Here is a 19,341-nt window from a genome sequence, read left to right on the forward strand (position 1 = left end):
AGCCCTTGGCACATAGGCTTGTGCTTGAGTACTGCACACGTGTTGCAGATGGGGTACACGTGCTGGACTGTTATGCCTACTGTGGCCCCGGGGGTGTGTGGGAAGTCTGGCGGAACCAATCCCTCCATCCCCTGATGCAATCATCAGCTTATTCTCTCACGGCCACTCGGGCATGCTTGACTCCTTGATGCCCGCCGCCACTAGGCACAGCTGCCAGCTTTGTGGGCACAGAGGATGTGGCGAATTAGTGGTCATGCTTCCTCAGTGGAATGGCAATTGCACTCAGCATGCAGGTGTCTACCAAAGGCAGTCCCTACATCCCTGATGTACTCTCTAGACCCATCTAAGGACTAGATCTAGTCTCTAGAAGGTTCCAAGAGGTATGCACCCATGCAGATGTAAGACAGCCCTCCACAGGGAGATTCTTCCAGCTAGTTCTCCATTATCAGATGGGTCTAAGATCCTAGGACCTGCCTATCTCTTAGCCCTGCATTCAGCAAGAGAAGGGGTAAAGATGTGAGGATTCCAGGGAGGAAGGAAAAGGGCTCAAGGAAGAAAGAAAGGGAAGGAAGCTGGAAGCATGGAAGGACAAAGATGGTGACCACAGTAGAGTTAGGGCCCTATGGTCCTTGTCAGCAGCAGGCAGCTATCAGGCTGTCTGTGCCTTCGTGAGCCTCTCTGAGCCCCTGGGGCATCTTCTAAATGCTTTGCTGGCCTCTGAGCCAAGCACTGCATACCGTCCCGTGGGGAGTGACAGGCCAGCACTGGTCAACGAGGATGATGGCTACTTCTGTTCACAGGGTAACATCTCCATGGTTACAGCCTTCGCACATTCCTCTTAGTACTTTACCAATCTCAAAGCAGTTGCCAAGCCCTTGGGCCCTAATAAGTGAGGGTCCCGGTGCCCTCTTTTTTAAAATTCCTTGCCATTTGTTTTGCAGAATTTACTGCAAATAAAGCCAACCCCAGGCAATGTCTAAACCATGAGCTAACCCCCCAGCAAGGTCTCTGAGAACCGTGCCCCGGAGAGCTGCCAAGGTTCAGGGAAGAATATGAGGAGACAGGATTTCTAGTTCCTTAATAATTCCTTCTGTCTCAGCCACTGTGTTCATCTTGTTTCAGCCACAAAACTACCTTTATTGGTAAGGAACATTATTTACCCAGTTTCGCACTTGAAGAGGTCCAGAGACATTAACACATTGATTCAAAACCACAGCCTCTAAGTCACATAGCCACTGTTAGCTGATCGACACTGTTTCCCCTGGGCAGTGGCTGGGTGATTCCAGGGATCCCCTTGGGAACAGGCTAGAGCACTGGTTCTCAACCTGTGCAGGTCGTGACCTCCTTGGGGGGTAGGGGTGGGAGCAGTGTCAAACAACCCTTTTACAGGAGTCGCCTAAGACCTTTGGGAAAAACCAGATATTTGCATTATTTTTCATAACAGAAGCAAGATTATAGTTATAGAGTAGTGACAAAAATTATGTTATGGTTGGAGGTCAGCACAGCATGAGGAACTGTATTTAAGGGTTGCGGCATTAGGAAGGTTGAGAATCACTGGCCTAGAGGATCTGAATCAGGAACACGGACGTACAGCTCTGCGCCACTCCTGCCTTCCTCTGGTGCCTCTAGCCTTGCCTATGGTGTTCAGGGCCTGCCTGCTACCCACCAGCTGTGCGGCCCTGTGAGCACAGGCCTTTCTGCTCCGCTCTGAATTGCCACGTTGGCGGCAGAAGCGGGAAGCGTATTGTGCGCAGAAACAAAACGGAGTGGTTTTTTTTTCCTTTTTCTGAAGGTGGTAATGGTGCAATTAGTGGCGAAGCCATCACCCCCTCCTCCCCGGCTCGCCTCCCTCCTTCCTCTCCACCTCCCTTCTCTTTCTTTCCTGAGAAAAAAGTGGCTGAGTTGAAAAGATCTCCCGTCAATCTTTCTGTAACAGACTCAGGAAGAGGGATAGAGGGCCCCCTAATGTTTCCAGGGTCCTCGAGCCTCAGTTGGGTCAGGCACTTGTTGGTGCTGGAGAAGGTACCACTATGTCCCCCACAAGGGAGTTAAGCAATGGATTCTGAGGAGCAAGTTTGAAACAGAGAGAATTTGCATTTCCAGGTCTTGTGATCTGCCCCTTGTTCACTGGGGGACAAATGCTGGCATGAGACCCTGAGACTTCTGCTCAGCCACCTGTGAAGCATGCAGAGTCTCAGTCTCTCTCTCTCTCTCTCTCTCTCTTTCTCTCTCTCTCTCTCTCTCCTGAATGGAGGTGTGTGTGTGTTCAAGACTAAGCTGCAGTGTGGGAGTGCTTATGGGCTCATTTTAAAACTTCCGTGTTTTGCCTTCTAGAAACTGAAACATAAGAACCTTATGGCCTTAGGCCACTCCATCTCCATGGGGTTCTTCTTCCGATTTTCTAGAAAATGAGATGGGGGTTTCAGAGAGCTTCCTCAGTGACCTGCCAGGGTCACACCAGAAATGTCAGAGCTAGAACTTGAACTCAGATTACTAATCTTAAATTCCATGCCTTGGGGGCGTGCAAGTACGATGTACAGAAGGAGTGAACTCATTAGGGCAGATGACCAGCGAGTTTGGGAAAGAAGAGTCCAGGGCAGGGTACATCTATGCCATCTGCCCAGCCCTGGGTGAGTCCGGTCACGTTCACCTCATTATAGTTGCCTCTCTCCAGTCCTACCTTGACGGGAAGCACAAGCAGAAACTGGGACAGGAGCCCCAGGAGACCAAATCTTCATGGTCCCTCTGGGAGGATGGGTGGGGAGAGCTGTGGCAGAGGCCTCAGGAGGGGCCCTGCTGCTCAGTGGTGACAGATAGGGGTGAGAAAGCAGACAGAGCCATTCCGTCAGCATCCTGGGTCTGTTCGGTACTTCTCACGCTAAGGTGGCGGTGTGATATGCACAATGGCTAAAAAGCAGAGAGAGCTGGAAAGAAACAAGGACAGAGACAGAGGCCAAGTCAACCAGACCAATTCCCAGAGGAAGCAAAGGAACCATTGCAGAGACTACAAGGGGGAAGGGAAGGGGAGATGACTTAGCTTCCCCTGTAAACCTTAGAACCCAGCTGTTGCCAGGGCAACGGGGCAATACCTGTCTCTCCAGAGGAGATGAAGTTGCCAGGGTAACTACATCCTGTCTTTCTCAAGGACCATCCCAGAATGTGGCACCCACTGGCCGTTACCATAGCAACTGCCTCTTTGCCCCACTTAATCCCATCCCGTCTGTTAAAAGGGCCCTATAGTTGAAGGTGGGGGAGGTAAGAAGAGCGATGATCACTTGTGGACTAAGTTTGTTCGCATCCCCTTCTCCAACCCCCTCAGTACATCACCCTGGGGGAACAGGGTCCACTTGCTCCTGGGCCCACACAGTCCTGCAGTATTGTGTATATAAGGCCAGGGCAAAGAGGAGCAGGTTTTAAAGTGAAAGGCAGGCAGGTGTTGGGGAGGCAGTTACCGGGGCAACGGGAACAGGGCGTTTCGGAGGTGGTTGCCATGGGGACCTGGATGCTGACGAAGGCTCGCGAGGCTGTGAGCAGCCACAGTGCCCTGCTCAGAAGCCCCAAGCTCGTCAGTCAAGCCGGTTCTCCATTTGCACTCAGGAGCACGGGCAGGCGAGTGGCCCCTAGTTCTGGGGGCAGTGCTTCAGCATCCCAGTCCTAGTTCCCAGTCTAAAGCCTCGCCTGCCTGCCCAGTGCCAGGATGGCTACCATCACCTGCACCCGATTCACAGAAGAGTACCAGCTCTTTGAGGAACTGGGAAAGTGAGTCACACCTCAGGGAGTCCTAGAGAGCATGGGGATCAGTCTCTTGGGCAGGGGCGGGGGGAGACGTGTGCCTATGTGGCCAGAGCTGTCCCATGCATGCAGAGGGAGGTGTGTAGCATGATTTGGAAGCACTGTGTATGCATAGTGTGTCCAGAGTTAGGCGTTGACACATTTATGAGCCCAGTCAGCCTGGTGTGTATGTGTGTGCGTGATGGAAAGGAAACAGATTGGTGGTGTATGCACACACCTATGCATATAAGTACACATGACCTGGGTTCACAAAGATATCTAGAAACTTGGGGTTTGAAAGGGATTTTCCCACTTGGCTGGATCTGAGTTGGAATCTATTTTGTAGTTGTACTTAGAAACCTCCAGTGACAAAGAAAGTTTGCCACCCCTGACCTGGAGATCTTGTCTTTAGACACTGTGCAGAGTGGCTAGCTTTCCCCTGGCATATCCCCTCCGGCTTCCCCAGATACCTTCCGGGAGCAACAGCTTCAGTACTGAAGGAGTTAATATAAAGCAATCACAGTGTTGGGAGGAGGGGAAGGACAGTCAGCCAGCCGGGGGTGCCACTGTGGCACTGGCTATACAAAACAACTGTGGTCCTTTGGCAAAGTTGCCCATCATGTTATATCTCAAGAGGCTGAGAGGAGAAAGGTTCCCTCCAGGAGAACAGCAGGCTACATATATAAGAGAAGGTTTCTAGATGTTCCCAGCTAGGTTGTGGGGTCCTGGGGTGGATCAGGAGTTGGGGGAGCAGTTTGGCAGAGTGCCCCACGGATGCATACGTGCTCCTACCAGCCCTGTTTGGTTCCTGCTGTAGCGCAGTAATATGAGACAAGGGGCCCTGTGAGCAGATGTGTCAGTGTGAGCTCCTGCAGGTACACGGATATTGAGGAGAGGCTATATATGAAATCTGTGGGGGAACAAATGGAGTTGTGTAAGAACTGACACTGGGCACACTGCAAACTGAAAGGGCAAACACTGGTGCAAGTAAAACAAGAAGAGATGTGTGTGTCATTTGCATGGCAAGCCCCCCCTCTCCAAAAAATGTTTGTGTGCCCTGCAAGGGTGCATTTGTGCAATTATGCAAGGTTTGCTCTTGGCTAGGTGATGTTGCAGCAAAGGTATGGACATGCATCTGTGTGCACATGTGTGGCAGGTCAGAGATGGGTACTCTCAGTGAATTTGTGTGTGTGTGTGTGTGTGTGTGTGTGTGTGTGTGTGTGCATGTGTAAGGTCACAGATGTGACATGTGAACAGAATGTTCTTGAGTGTGCATGTATCTTGGGGAATATGTAAAGGAAGCTCTGTGTGTGTGTGGGGGGGGGGCTAGGCTCATGGGCTCATGTGGGTGTGTGGGTGTTGTAGGCATGTGTGAGCTTATGCTGGTGTCTGCATATGTGTGGGAGGTGGACCTATGGCTGTGTATAAGCACAGCCCCTGAACACATTCACACACACACACACACACAGAGAGAGAGAGAGAGAGAGAGAGAGAGACAGAGACAGAGACAGAGACAGAGAGAGACAGAGACAGAGACAGAGAGACAGAGAGAGAGACAGATGGAGAGACAGAGAGGGATAGAGAGACAGAGACAGCTCCCTTGTGCAAATGTGTATTCATATTTGTCTACAGACTTTCTGCTGTTCTGCGTGTCTTTGCGTTGGAGGCAGGGGTGGGGGCAGGAATATAGTTTTAGGGGCTGCTCAGGAGAAGTGTCTTTTAAAGTTTATCTGGGACCCCTTTCCAGAGCATGTCTAGTGTTCATTTGGAACCTAAGGATTTCTTGAATAGACAGGAGCTGCCTTTCAGGGGCCACTGAGGCTGGTTCAGGCAGGACTGCGTCACAGAGCACAGTGGAAGGAATTAAGATGGGACTTCAGGGATCACAGTGACAGCAAACTGCTCTTTTGCCCTGAGAAGAAATGGGGATCATTAGAACTAGGCTCTGTGGGCTGACTTGGCCTTCTCAGCCCCCCCCTCACCTTCTTGGATACTCAGAGGTGTCAGAGAAGGGGCAGAGGAAAACTGAGGGTGGCAGGGACGCTCGGGTCTTGTTCAATCAATTACAGATCTCCTTCCAGAATTATTGGTGCTTTTAACCTTTTTTTTAGGTCACTTATTCCTCCAGGATTCAGATGAAAGTCTAAATAGACATTCCCTAGAAAAATGTATAAGCCTACAAAATGTTGCTTGCAGTGTCAGAGCTTGTGGGACCTCAGGAAACAGCGCACCAACCTGTGCTTGAAGATGCTTGGGTGAAGGAGAAGGGGCTGTGGTGGGCCGGCTTCTGTCTGGTGTGTCTGTGTGACACAGGCCAGGGTACCCTATGAAGGATGAGCCCTGTGTTTTTTGCTCTGCATCTTAGCCTTGGTCTGAGCATCTGGTGGGGTAGGGAGGGGCTGCCCTACATGACCCTTAGCTCTGTGACATTGGGCAGGCTGCCACTCTTTCTGACCTGCAAGCTGGAGATTTAGAAGACTGGGAGGATTATGTAGATGACATGTGAAGACATAGCCTCAAGCCTGACACACAGTAGGCATTTGGCAGGACATTGCTGCTGGGGTGGCTGTTGTCCTCAAGGATTGGGCCAGCCTTTAGGAGGAAACAGGGCCTTCTCAATGTTTATCTTTTGTTTAGGAAATGTTGTTCAAGGTCTCCCTGGGCTCCTCTTCCTTGAGGGAAGCAATGAAGAAGTGTTTCTGTAGAGTTTACCCTTTAGTTGATGATCCTGTGTCTTCTAGCTAGGACACTGTATGAATACCTAGACACAGAGCCCCCACCCTGATCTGTCCACATAAACAGCAGGTTATCTAGGTGGGCGGGGCCTTAAAAAAGACACTTGGGGGACTGTGGTTGACCTCTGGCGTGGCCCTGGTTTGCCATAACATGGAAGAAGACTGGTACTCCATCAAGACTCACTGGCATCCTGCCCAGTGAAGACTGGCTTGTTACCAACGGCCTTCCAGGAGCCCAGGGTGGAAGCAGATATTCCTCTCTTGCCTGGAGGTAGCCCTGAATAGGGGTTTCTGGAACTTCTAGATGTTTTTATACTGAAGACCGACCCCCCCCACCCCCCGCTGCCGCATTGCCCTGGCCCTGAAGCACGTAAATTCAGAAATGCTAAGAAGACGATCTGTGTTCCGTATAGGATTTAGACGGGGCTGTTTCTAGGGACCCAGAGATGAACTCCCTCCCTTGATCCTGCTCTTGCTCCTCTGCCCTCCTAGGAATGAAAGAAATGGAAGCATATGTTTAAAGTGGGCTGCAGCATCAAGCAGGGCAGGAGTGGGCCAGGGTCGCTCTCAGAGTTCCCTCCAACTCATTCAATCTCCTCTGATGTCCAGAATCAATAGAAAGGGAAGAGGGCGGGTGGGGAGGAGTAAGAGAAGCTCTGGAAAGCTCAGGCAAACCCCTGGGTTGAGTGTCTCTTCTAGACATTGCATCCTCGGGTCTCCATCTGCCTCTGCCAGCAGAAGTTAGAGAGGCAGAGACTTGCTCTGCGGATCTACAGTTGTTGCTCTGGACAAAAGGAACCTCAGAAGGAGATTGTATTTGAGAGAGAGAGAGAGAGAGAAGGGAGGAGAGAGCTCGGCCCACTCTTTTCTCTCTAGAAACAGGGATCTGAAGTTGACTCAGGCAGTACAGGGTAGGGGAGGCTGGTGGGAGTGTGGGTGGCCCGCAAGGTTGACAGGGTCTTGGGGGCTGGCCTCTGAACCCCGAACCTCTTCCTCCACAGCTTTTAGCCCTGTACCACGATTGGGCAGGTTGATCTGTGGGTGGTGGCCTGGCTTAGAGGAACTTCCTTGCACTGGGCTTCAAGGTGCTGCGTGCACAAAATCCCATGATTTGTAGCATGTGCTTAGCTATTTTGCCCTTTCGTGCAGAGCTGGAAGGAGAAGAGCTGGAAGGAGAAAGGGCAGCATCGTCGTGGTGAGAGTAGGCTAAAGCACCTCGGTCCCACCTAAACCCTCCTACCAGCAGCACCGGGCCTCACAGTACCTACCTTTCCATCCACTAGCTCTACCCCTAAGGGGATTGGGCGGGGCTTATGCAGCCATTTTACAGATGAGCAGACTGGGGCTAAAGGTGCGGTAAGGAAAGCTCAAGGCACTATGACTTGGTCCCTGGGAGGTTGCATCTAGTGCTGCATCTGTGAAGCAGCTTTCCTCTTGTCTGTGAAGCAGAGAGAAAAGGGCAGTGGTCTTTGTGGTGGTGGCAAGGGGCAGGGAGGGCGGATAATTGAGCAATGTCCATTTGCTGCCAAAATTCTGCTTTGAGTTTTCTGGGCTACCTTGGATGAACCACTTGCTCTTTCTGTGCTTCATTTTCACTGTCAGTAAAATGGGGGTGGGGGGGTGGGTTTCCTATCTCTGGAGATGTCTGAAGTGCCGCCCTCTGCGGCCTCCCTCTTTGGAAGACTATGTAGATCTTGTGCTCCAGCACTGGACAGGCTATGGAGACTTTCCATGCATTGCATAGACAGAGAAACCTCGTAGAGTGCAGTGATCTCTCCAAGGCTACCGTGACAGGCAATGGCACGCAGGGACCAGAAGCCAAAGGATGGGAAATGGGGAGACAGACAGGAGCTGGATGGCAGGGAGAGGTGCGAGGACAGGGGAAGGGACAACCTTTCCTGGCTTCTCCCCATCCTCATCATCGGAGCAGCAAGCAGGCACACATTCTGGTGCATGCTGCAGCCCTCCACCCACACACAGGCTCCCCCACACAGGCTGAGACACACTGACACTCTCCAAGCCTCCTCCCTCCCTCCTGCCTCCCTCCAAAGCACAGTGACATTGCTGTCAGCAGTCCCTGCAGCCTGGAGCTGCAGCCAGCCTTCTGTGTGCTGTGAGGGCAGCCCTCTGGGCTAGTGCACACACACACACACACACACACACACACACACACACACACAAACCAGTTCAGGACAGCAGGATGGTGCTGGCTGGACTTCTGACTCTCTCTCACCATACATGTCTCTCCATTTCTTTGGTCTATTTCTTTCTCTCCCACTTCTCTCTAGGCAAATCCTCTGTTCCATCTCACACTGTCCCTGAATGCACACCGCCCAAGGCCTGCCCTCTTATGATAACTACTTCCATGAACTATTATGAGCCCACCTCCAGCAAACCAAGTGCCACCCACGCTGCTGAGCCCCAGCCTGGCACTCAAGATGCTCGAAGCCCATGGATGCACATAGTATCTATCAGGAGTTGCTGTTCAGCCCCTGAGACTTACTGAGCCACAGACTGTTGATGGCCTTGGTGTCATCTTATAAGGGAGGAATTGATCTGTGATCCTTGTGTCTGTTTCCACCTGCTTCTCTCAGTCCCTGATCTTGGGCAATGTTCATCACGCTCACATGCAGGGCTTACATGATCTCTGCCCTCATGGGGTGCACAATCTGGTACAAAGCCAGAGACAAATCCTTTCTGAACTCATGACTTAGATGCACTTGGGTGTTGACCGTGGCGGTCCATGAGTGTAATCCCAACACTCAGAAGACAGAGGCAGGTGCATCTCTATATGAGTTCGAGCTCGGCTTGACCTTCACAACGAGTTCCCAATTAGCCAAGGCTACATACATGGTGAGATCTTGTCTCAAACTACCAAAAAATAACAAAACAACACCACCACCAAAGGGATGGGTACACCAACATTCGTCCTTAAAATGCAGCTGGACAAGGGCCAGGATCCCAAACAGGGGTGATGAGTCTTGAGTCTCTGCTAGTGAGAAACAAAGGTATTATGAAGGACTGCCTTGAGGTGGCCCTGGGAGCTGGACGCTGAGTGAGGCCTTGCCAGAGGGAAGAGGGGATGAGAGCGTTCCCAGTCATGGTGCAGCTCAGCCCAAGCCTCTGAGACATGTTAGTGGCTCACATTCTTCTCAGGGGACATATGGAGTCCCTTCCTTCCTTCCTCCCTCCCTCCCTCCCTCCCTTCCTTCCTTAATAAACAAATATTACACATTTATTATGTGTAAGTACACTGTTGCTGCCTTCAGCCACACCAGAAGAAAGCATCCGATCTCATTACAGATAGTTGTGAGCCACCATGTGGTTGCTGGGATTTGAACTCAGGACCTCTGGAAGAGCAGTTAGCGCTCTTAACCTCTGAGCCATCACTCCAGCCCCAGAGAACACTTTCCAAGGATCAGAGCTGTTCCCATTACCAGCACCCTCTGGAGATGGGATTAATGTGGTCGACAGGCAAACTCCTGTTCACAGCCCTTGGCCTCCCAGACATCCTCCTGACCAACCCTCCTACCCTCAGCTTGTAATGTGCTTGTAAGAAAGATCTGGGGGACAGTGAGGGGCTGGGATACTCTTCATTCCATTGAGAATAACGCAGAGTCCAGTGCTCTTGCTCATGACTAGGGGATTATGACCCAGAAGGTCAGTGAGTCACAAGAACTAGGCCTTCCAGCCTCCTCTTCCTGCAGGGCATGGCTCTCTTCCCCTAGAGCCTTCTCTGACACTGGGGCAAGTCTCTGTGGTGAGCACCATGGAAGGGTCAGGCCAGGTCAAAAGGAGCGCTTTCTTCTGCTTTGTGGTTCTGCCCCCTAGGCACTGAGTAGATTATTTCTATTATTTCCCTATCTTTCCATTTTGTCACCCATTCAAGAAAAGGCATGTGCAACCAAACAGGGAATATGTTGGAACTGCTGTTGATTCAGTGTTCCCTTCAACAAACAGACTCTTCCGGTTCTGAGGCCTTCTGTGTCCTCCAAGAGACTTCTGCTGGGTTGGCGGTGGAGTGGGGTGGGGTGGTGGTGGTGCAGGACAGCTCGTCCCCACAGCATCTTCTGGAGTCTGGGAGTGGGCGGTGCGCCGCCTCAGCCGGGGACAGGAGGAGCAAGGCAAGGTTTCAGCAGCAGGTCCTGGAATGTTCTGGTTGTATTATGCTGTGGCATGTGGCCATCTGCTCACAGAGGTGCTGTGGCGGCAGGAAGAGAAAGCACATGAAGCAGAGGATGTCTTGGGCCTGGCCCTATCTCACCAGTTTGCTGTCTGGAATTGGCATAGCTCAGTTTTACGTGGTTATTATTAAGAAAGGATACCAAGCCGGGCGTGGTGGTGCATGCCTTTAATCCCAGCACTCGGGAGGCAGAGGCAAGTGGATTTCTGAGTTCGAGGCCAGCCTGGTCTACAAAGTGAATTCCAGGACAGCCAGGGCGACACAGAGAAACCTTGTCTCGAAAAACAAAACAACAAAAAAAACAAAACAACAAAAAAAAGAAAGGATACCATTGCCTAATACAAACAAACAAACATACATACAAATACACAAAGAGGGAGGGATTATACATAACTTCATCAACCGTTGGTCTCGCTGATGGGAAAGCCCTGCTTAAGGGTGCAGAGAACTGTGAAAATGCTTTGTGTCAGACTTCCCTTTTGCTTCCAAAATGAACTCTGCTGGCCATAGCTTTTTAGTGATTTTGAGGATTGGGGGATGTGTGTATAAACTACGGCCACACCCCTTGCTCACTGCTCTCTTTTCTAACACATGGAATCTTTGGCCATTTCTCACAGACTTAAAGCACAGCTGTAGATCCCAAGTCAGGGTTCTCTCCCACCCTGACTGTGCAAGGTATTAAAAACAATGATCTGAGTCGGAAGACCTCGTTAAAGTTTTCTCAGCCTCGGTTTCTTTATCTGCTGACCTTTGCGGTAAGATATACTGGGCGTACCACCTCACCACATAGCCAGATGGGTCTCATACTGTATCCTACCAGATGAGACAATGCTCTGGTGGCCATTATTATCTCTTTGCCCCCCCCCCGCCCCCCGTAGATGTTATAACCATATCTGCTCTGAGTTGGGCAGTCAGATCAGCTTGCCTGGGTTATGTTACTGAGAACAGTAGGACCAGGTTCAAATCCTATCCCAGACAGCAGGTCCATCTCTACTGGGCCAGGAACCTTCTGAGCTCATCTCAGTGGCTCAGAGAGATGGATGGTTCACAGATCTTAACAGAGGGAGGTTTTGGGGGAGCTATTCATCCCACAGGAGGATGAATAGCTCAATAGATGGGACTGGGGTTCTGGAAGCAGGAGGAACCCATGTGTGTAGATCTCTAGGGTTGACAGCCAGAGTGGTTAAACCCTTCCGGGGGGCGAGGGGAGCCACGGGTTCCTTTGTGAAGTTGAAGAAGAGTTATACAGCCGTTGCCCAGAGCTCATACAGACACAGGATCATTTTAATGACACTGTAAATGGATTCATCAAAGCCTAGATCCTTCCCGGAGGCCTAGCTAATAGCCCTGGTCCAGGGCTGGAGGAGGAAGTGACCAGAGAACAGATGCAGAGAGAACAGGGAGTGGCAGTTGGTAGGCAATGGACAGAAGGGCTATTATTGTTGAGGATGAACTACAGAGCCATGCTCTGTAGTTCAAGGTACCAAGTACCCACAGGGTGGGGCAGGGGAGGAAGATTAGGCCCAAGGGGTGCTGCCAGAGCTGGGGGAAGGGGAGGCACTTGGTGGGCGAGCCTGGCATACGTATCTCTTCCATGGAGCCTTGGGGGCGGTGACCAGATTGCGGTGGGTTCCCGGAGTGTGGGAGGTGGGAAGAGGAGGCAGCGGATGTCGGACATTTGTTCTGGAAGTTTGGCAGCATGAAGGAAGAGGGAATCAGGCAACCAGGCTGCTGACTTGAGAGGACGTGTGTTTCACTTTATCGGGGGACAGGGTATTTATGAAAGCAGTCAACGGAGGACTGGAAGCATCCCAGACTGCCGGACCCCAAGGGTGCTGAGTGCAGGGCAAGTTCACAAGTAGGCTGTCTTCACACAGACATGTTCCTTTCTGCTGAGACCTTGAGAGGCAATGGAGGAAGGTGAAGGAACCTGCCTGGGGGTGTCCAGGAGGAAGTCGGGCTAGAATTCATCACTCTCCTCTTTTACATAGGGAAACTGAAACCCAACCCGTCAGGGTAAGCCAGCTGGGTGAGGGTTCTGGTCTTCTCATTTCCCAGCTAGTCCCCTGGCTGCCATGGCAACCCTTCAAGAGGGTCTAGGCCAGAGATAATTGTGGGCACCTGTGGCTGGCAGTCAGCCACACCCAGGACACCAGGACACCAGCTCTGATTGTCAGCCAGAAAACAATTTCCCAGTGCCAGAGTCGCTCTTCACAGCCCATTAGCGCGTTCCCACATTCTCAGCAATAGACCCACTTTGCTGTCCTCATGCTGTCTGCCTGGTGCTGGGTGGGGTACACACCCAGGAGAGACTGTTCAGCCCTGAGGAGAGGCCCCTTCCCTCTTTGCCAGACCCCCCTCCTTCCCCCTAACCCAGTAAACTCAGCAGACAGGGTCCGTTCTGTTTCCACCGAGGCTAACTGTTTTCATCCTCTTGATCTAACGGTTCCCATACAAGGCATCCTTTCTTGAGCATTTACTGTACTCCAGGGACTTGGCTGAACACATGCCTGCCTCATTATCGCATTGAAGCAACTGCTCAGGGTGGGGACTCTATTGTCCGCATCTTGTGGGGGAAGAGGCAGGCAAACTAAGATGATGTCACTTGCCAGTTAAGGGCCTGAACAAGGATGGAGATTTGAACTCAGGCTGGGCTACTCTTAGCCGGACCAGAGGATAGCAGGAGCCATTGACTAGGCTACAACACTGAAGCAGACAGGTCTCTGTACCGTGGAGTCACAACCTTTCCTCAACCCCATGTTGCCAGGGAAGAGACTGAAGCCCACAGGGCCCACTCCTAGCTAAGTTCTCTCAGAATGGCTGAGACCCGAAAGCCCCACTCTCCGGTGCTGTCTTAGCCTCACACATATACCTCTACCTAGCTACAGCTCCTGGACACATAGAGAAATTCTGAGAGTGGCACACCTGTGCTGTCTCCTACCAAATAACTCATGGTGCCACAGACTCAGCTAGAGCCAGGTGCTAGTCACCACCTGTGTGTCCAGGTGCCCTCTCCTTGTGTCTGGAAGCAGGGTTCCACCCACCCCCCCATTTGCCTTTACCTCCCTTTATAGCCAGGAACACAGTCTACCCTCCCTGTCTACATCCTGAACACTGCCCATCTTTGTCCTTGGGCTTAGGAAACACCTCCCTATCAGGAACACAGGAGCACTTTCACAGGTAGTCTCAAGAAATCCCCCTCATCCTGTCCCAGCATCTTCTCTTCCCTTTCCTTTGGGGCTTCTTCTTCTTCTTCTTCTTCTTCTTCTTCTTCTTCTTCTTCTTCTTCTTCTTCTTCTTCTTCTTCTTCTTCTTCTTCTTCTTCTTCTTCTTCTGTTTTTCTGAGACAGGGTTTCTCTGTATAGCCCTGGCTGTCCTGGAACTCACTTTGTAGACCAACCTGGTCTTGAACTCAGAAATCCTCCCGAGTGCTGAGATTAAAGGTGTGTGCCACCATGTCCGGCTTTGGGGCTACTTCTTCCCCATGTCTTCTCTATCTTGGTTGGTCTCCTTGATATTTCTGCTCTGCCTGGCAGGCTCTGGCCTGCTAACTAACCAACCCCCTACTCAGCTCAGAGCCCTGGGAACGGTGGGGCTAGCTCCCCCATTTGCCAAAGCTTCTGAGCTGCAGTCGCTTGCTCATGCAGGACAGAAATGAACCAACAAGCCTTTTCTAAACAAAGAATGCAAGAAGCAGAAGGGAGAGCTGCAGGCGGCTTGCCTCACTCTCAGTTTGGATCCCTGACTCTCGGCTACCCTGTTTGTCCAGTCCCTATCGTGACAGGAAGAGAGCCTTGGTCAGTGTAGACAGATCCACAAAGCTGAAGGGCTGGGAGGAGCTCCCTTTCTTAGGCCTCTGCTGCCTCAACGGGCCCCTCTCACCCTCTACTCTGTACTGTGTTCTGCAATCCTAGACCTGGGCCAAGTGCTCCACAGTGACCTCCCCTAGTCTCCCAGAGCACCCAGAGTGGGTGTAGCCACTGCCCTCTTAAGGGGAGAAAGAAGATCAGAGGCTAAGTTCAGAGTCACACAGTCTTTGGGGGCTAACCAGGACAGGACCTCTGTGAGCCCCAGCTCTTGGTGACTCCACTTGCCTGCCTTCAGTGGAGCTGGGAGGAAAGACTTAAGTGAGCTGAGTTCTCTTTGCTGCCTCCCTAGACATGTTCCTTCTCACTTGGAGCTGCACTTTCCAGATCTGTGAAATGGGGATTTTCATCCCAAGGTTGCTGTAGGGTCATGAAGAGTCTAGCAGTACCCAGGCTTGAGAGTATCTGTATCCTGGGGTCTGGATCTGGGTCCTGACTTGGGAGGTGCCTCCTCTGAGCACCCAAGGACGGCAGTGCATCTCTGCCCTTGGGCAACAATCTCAGGATGTCCTTTGAGGGCTCAGCATCCCTGAGTAGCAACCCTCAGCTTATAGGAAAGCTGTGTTGTGCTTGCTCAGTGAGAGAGACTTGTCTTCTTCAGTAGATGTGGCTCCTAGGCCCCAGCTCCGTGGGATCTGTGAATCTGCCTGCATAGAGCCCATTCAGTGGCCCAATCGATGCTGATTCCAGGAGGTAGAATATGTAATAGGACAGGAAGACTGCCTGCAGAGGAAAGGGAGTTAAAATTTCTCTCTCTCTCTCTCTCTCTCTCTCTCTCTCTCTCTCTCTCTCTCTCTCTNAGGGAGTTAAAATTTCTCTCTCTCTCTCTCTCTCTCTCTCTCTCTCTCTCTCTCTCTCTCTCTCTCTGTGTGTGTGTGCGTGTGTGTGTGTGTGTGTGTGGCAATTGATTGCACCTACCTGACCCACACTAATGATGGTCGGTCTAGCTATGAACCCACCATGGGCCAGGTACTGGTGAATAAGGCAAGGCCCTACCAGGTCTAGGCAGCTCAGAACCCTGCTCAGATGAAGCCACTGAAACATTTCCCTCTAACGTCTCATGGGAATCAAGGTTTATGCTTGTGCAGGAGCCTGACAATGAATGGCTTTCTGGCCCATTCCTCTGCATAGGTAAGATGGATGCCTCTGAAATGCCAGCTGTCTTCTTGTCTTCAAATGTCTATTTCTGTCCCCAGTGCTCTTGACTGAGATCCTCCCTCCTGCCTCATTTCTGTGGCTTCCACTGTTGCTTAAAATCACTGCCTGATCTTGTAGGTTCATTTTATGGAGGTGCTGGCTAGTGGTTCTTGATACTGGGTACCAAGTACTAGATGCTAGGTTCCAGATGCTGGATGTTGAGTACTAAGTGCTAGGTATCAAGTACTAGGTACCAGGGACTAGGCATAGGAACTCACGAGTTGGGTGGGAGAGACAAGAACAAATGATAACAAAGCCCCCATGAGGGCCAGGCCAGGGATGGGATAGCATCATTAGACTGATAGAATATAATATATGTTTAGTCCTTTTAGTTTTTGGTGCAGTGCTGCTAAATTCTTGCAATTTCCTGAATAATAGGGGTAACTGGAACATTTTTTATTCTCATATTTAGTCTTTGACCCCAGTTCCCGACACAAAACTCTTATCTCCCCTGGGATTTCCAGGTGAAGCACCTTGATTCTTATGAGGTGACTCATTATGGGTTTCTGTGTGGAGGTTGGTTTCAGAAACACGAAGTGCTGATTGGAAGGCTTGTAACCCCTCTTGTTCTTCATTCTCTGGGGAGATGAGAGGACTCAAAATCAAGTTAATGATTGATCACAGTTACACGATGAAGTCTGCACAAAGACTCTCCATGCACAGGGCCTGGACACCTTCTGTGAGAGGAAATACATCTAGGAGCATCAGGCTGGGTCATCTCAGCTCCAGTGGGATAGAGTGCCTGTGCTCCAATCTCCCAGGCTTTGGCCTCTGTTTCTCTCTCTCCAGCTGCTCATCTGTATTCTTCACCGTGTCTTATATTATATAACACACTAGCAAACGTGTTTTTCTGAGTTTCTGGAAGCCATCATAGAAAAGTCTCCAATTTGAGAGCAGCAGTAAAAACTCCCGATTGTTAGCAAAGTTGTACAGGAGGATGGGCAACCTGAGGGACCATTTCCTACATCTGGCACCTGGCGTGAGGGCATAGTGCTATGGAATGGAGCCCTTAACCTGCAGACCTTCCCTAACTCTGGATGGCATCATAACTGACTTGCAAGATATATAAAGAGGGCTACAGATGGCAGGAGGACTGGTTGGCATAAAAGAAGCCACTAGGGCTTCATGGAGAACAGTGTAGACCCTGTAGCTGAGGCAGTGTCTCAAGGAGGTGACAGGGGTCTCTCTGCTTTCTTATCAGTGAAGAGCAGATGGGACCGACAGCCCTAGAATAAGCTATTGTGTGAGGCCTTCAGAGTACATGTGATTCAGGCCATTCCTGTCTGTCTCATCCTTCTCTGTCATTTCCCAGGCACTTACTTTTCGCTGCCCTATGTTGAGCCAACTAGAGTGTGTCCACCTAGGGTCTTGCTCCTGCTTCACATGTTAATGGCAAGAAGAGAGACTCTGGCTCAGCTCTCCAGATACCAGGGTTCACAGGAGTCACCCAACCATCTTGTAGCATAGGCCTGCCCATCCTTTTAGGTGGGGGGGTGGGGTGGAAGTTTGGAGGCTTTTGGGAGTTGAGCAGGAGGTTGGAGAGGTACTCAGTGTGGATGTTAAAAACCCAGAAGTGCAAATATTTGAGACCTAGGTACAACGTTGCTTGTAAACTTGGAGCACTCTACACAGAGCTGTATCCTGGTGCTCCGTGTCTTGAGCTCTGCTCCACACAGGAGGCCTCTGAACTATAGTTCTGGACTGTGTCTGGATGATTCATACAATAAGAGCACACTAGTGTCCAGGAAGTCTTCCTGCGCTCTCTCTGCTGGTCATCAGTAAGAGGACAGTAAAGACTGGGACACAGTACCCCTCAGAAGCCTCTTCTGTGATGACATGCAGAGTTGACAAATTGGCTTTCGCGGAGAAGTGCAAAATGGCAGCTCAAGCTCAGATCCAGCCTCAGACAAGCTTTCTTGGGTTCTATGCTCAAATTATTTTGAAATAAGGAGCCAACAGTTAAAAAATCAGGAAATTTCTTGCCAACATCCAGACTTTTCCTTTTCCTTGAAAAACTGAGCCATGTCCCATTCCATGTGACAACAGTGGTGCTCGGCTTGTGACTCGAGCTCTGAGATGCACAGCCCTCATGCCCAGATCTCTTGTGAGCTCTGAGACTCACAGCCCTCACGCCCAGGTCTCTTCTAGTGAAGGATAAAATTCCAGGAGCTACTTAAAGCACGTTTAAAAGATGTTCAACTTCACTCCTAAAACCAAGTGTAGAGACTGGACTAGGGGTATGACTTGTTGGGTAAGACGGTGCTTATTCTGTAAGTATGAGGACCCAAGTTCCCATATCCAGCACCTCATAAAGAGCCAGACATTGCTGCACCTGCCTATGCCCCAGTATTGGGAGAAAAGAAGCAGGAAGATCCTGAGAATTTGATGGGCAGCCAGCTTAGCGGAAATGGCCAGCTCCAGTTTGGTGAAAAACCGTGTCTCAAGGAAATAAGGTATAGTGTGATAGAGGGAGACTTCTGACATCCTGCTCTGGCCTCCATGTGCTTGTATGAGTCCATGCGTCAGCACAGTCATGTGCACACACACACACACACACACACACACACCTGAGTCTCTGCCAAATCACCATTTCTTACCCTTCTTCCTTGCAAAAACAAAAATGCTTGGCAATACACCACTTTGACAAGGGTACGCATCTCTCTCTCTCTCTCTCTCTATATATATATATATATATGAAGACCAACTTTGGCTCATAGTTTCAGAGGGTTTTGGTGCTTTGCGGCTAGTCACACACAACAGAGCTGCTTAATTCAGGAAGTAGCGACGTGTGATTGTCTGTTCATATCATGACAGTGTAACCTTCAAAGGCTAAGCTCTAGAGACCTGCTCCTGCTAACTATACCTCACTTCCTAAAGTTCCACAGCCTCCCCAAACAAAGCCAGAAGCTGGAGAACAAGGTTTCAAGGCACATGTCTGTGGGGACGTTTCAGATTCAACCCATAGCGTAAACTATTAAGAAAATAAGTTGGGCTGAAGAGACTGCCTCGTGGTTAAGAGCACTGACTGCTCTTCCAGAGGTCCTGAGTTCAAATCCCAGCAACCACATGGTGGCTCACAACCATCTGTAAATGAGATCTGATATCCTCTTCTGGTGTGTCTGAAGACAGCGACAGTGTACTCATATACATAAATGAAATAAATCATTTAAAAAAGAGAGAAAAGAAAAGAAGTTCATAAAACTTCATTATCAAAGTTTCCAAATATCACCTGCCCTCCTTGACCAAAAAACATTAGTAAATGGAGCTTATCCCAGAGACTCAGACACATACAGGAAATGCAATACTTTCTTAAGGGGGAGGGGTTGTTTATTTGTTTTTGGTTTTTGAGACAGTGTTACTATGTAGCCCTGGCTAGCCTGGGACATACTAGGTGTAACAGGCTGGCCTTGAACTCACAGAGAGATCTACTTGTCTGTCTCCAGAGAACTAGAATTAATGCAATTCTAATGCACAAATTCAAGGCTATTGGGGTATTGTTTTTAATAGCTAGAGATTAAACCAACCTGCCTTTCAGTAGGGGACCTCAATCAGGAAACTGGCCAGGACACTAGGCTATAAGACAGTCATA

General features: G+C 50.5%; 1 protein-coding gene across 3 annotated transcripts in view; it reads left to right on the forward strand.

The window, feature by feature from the left end:
- The first annotated feature begins 3,488 nt into the window (after positions 1–3,488).
- Camk2a (calcium/calmodulin dependent protein kinase II alpha) overlaps positions 3,489–19,341 on the forward strand; it is a 63,919-nt gene continuing 48,066 nt past the window's right edge. For 2 of the 3 annotated variants that reach the window (XM_021150265.2, XM_029471966.1), the window contains exon 1: positions 3,510–3,759. In XM_021150265.2, coding sequence (XP_021005924.1) covers positions 3,698–3,759 — 62 coding nt within the window. In that variant the 5' untranslated portion in view covers positions 3,510–3,697. Of the gene's footprint in view, positions 3,760–19,341 lie in introns of all 3 variants that reach the window. The other variant, XM_021150264.2, reaches the window with a different exon arrangement.

The sequence above is a fragment of the Mus caroli genome, chromosome 18 (genome assembly GCF_900094665.2).
Source record: "Mus caroli chromosome 18, CAROLI_EIJ_v1.1, whole genome shotgun sequence".
Classification (NCBI taxonomy): domain Eukaryota; kingdom Metazoa; phylum Chordata; class Mammalia; order Rodentia; family Muridae; genus Mus; species Mus caroli.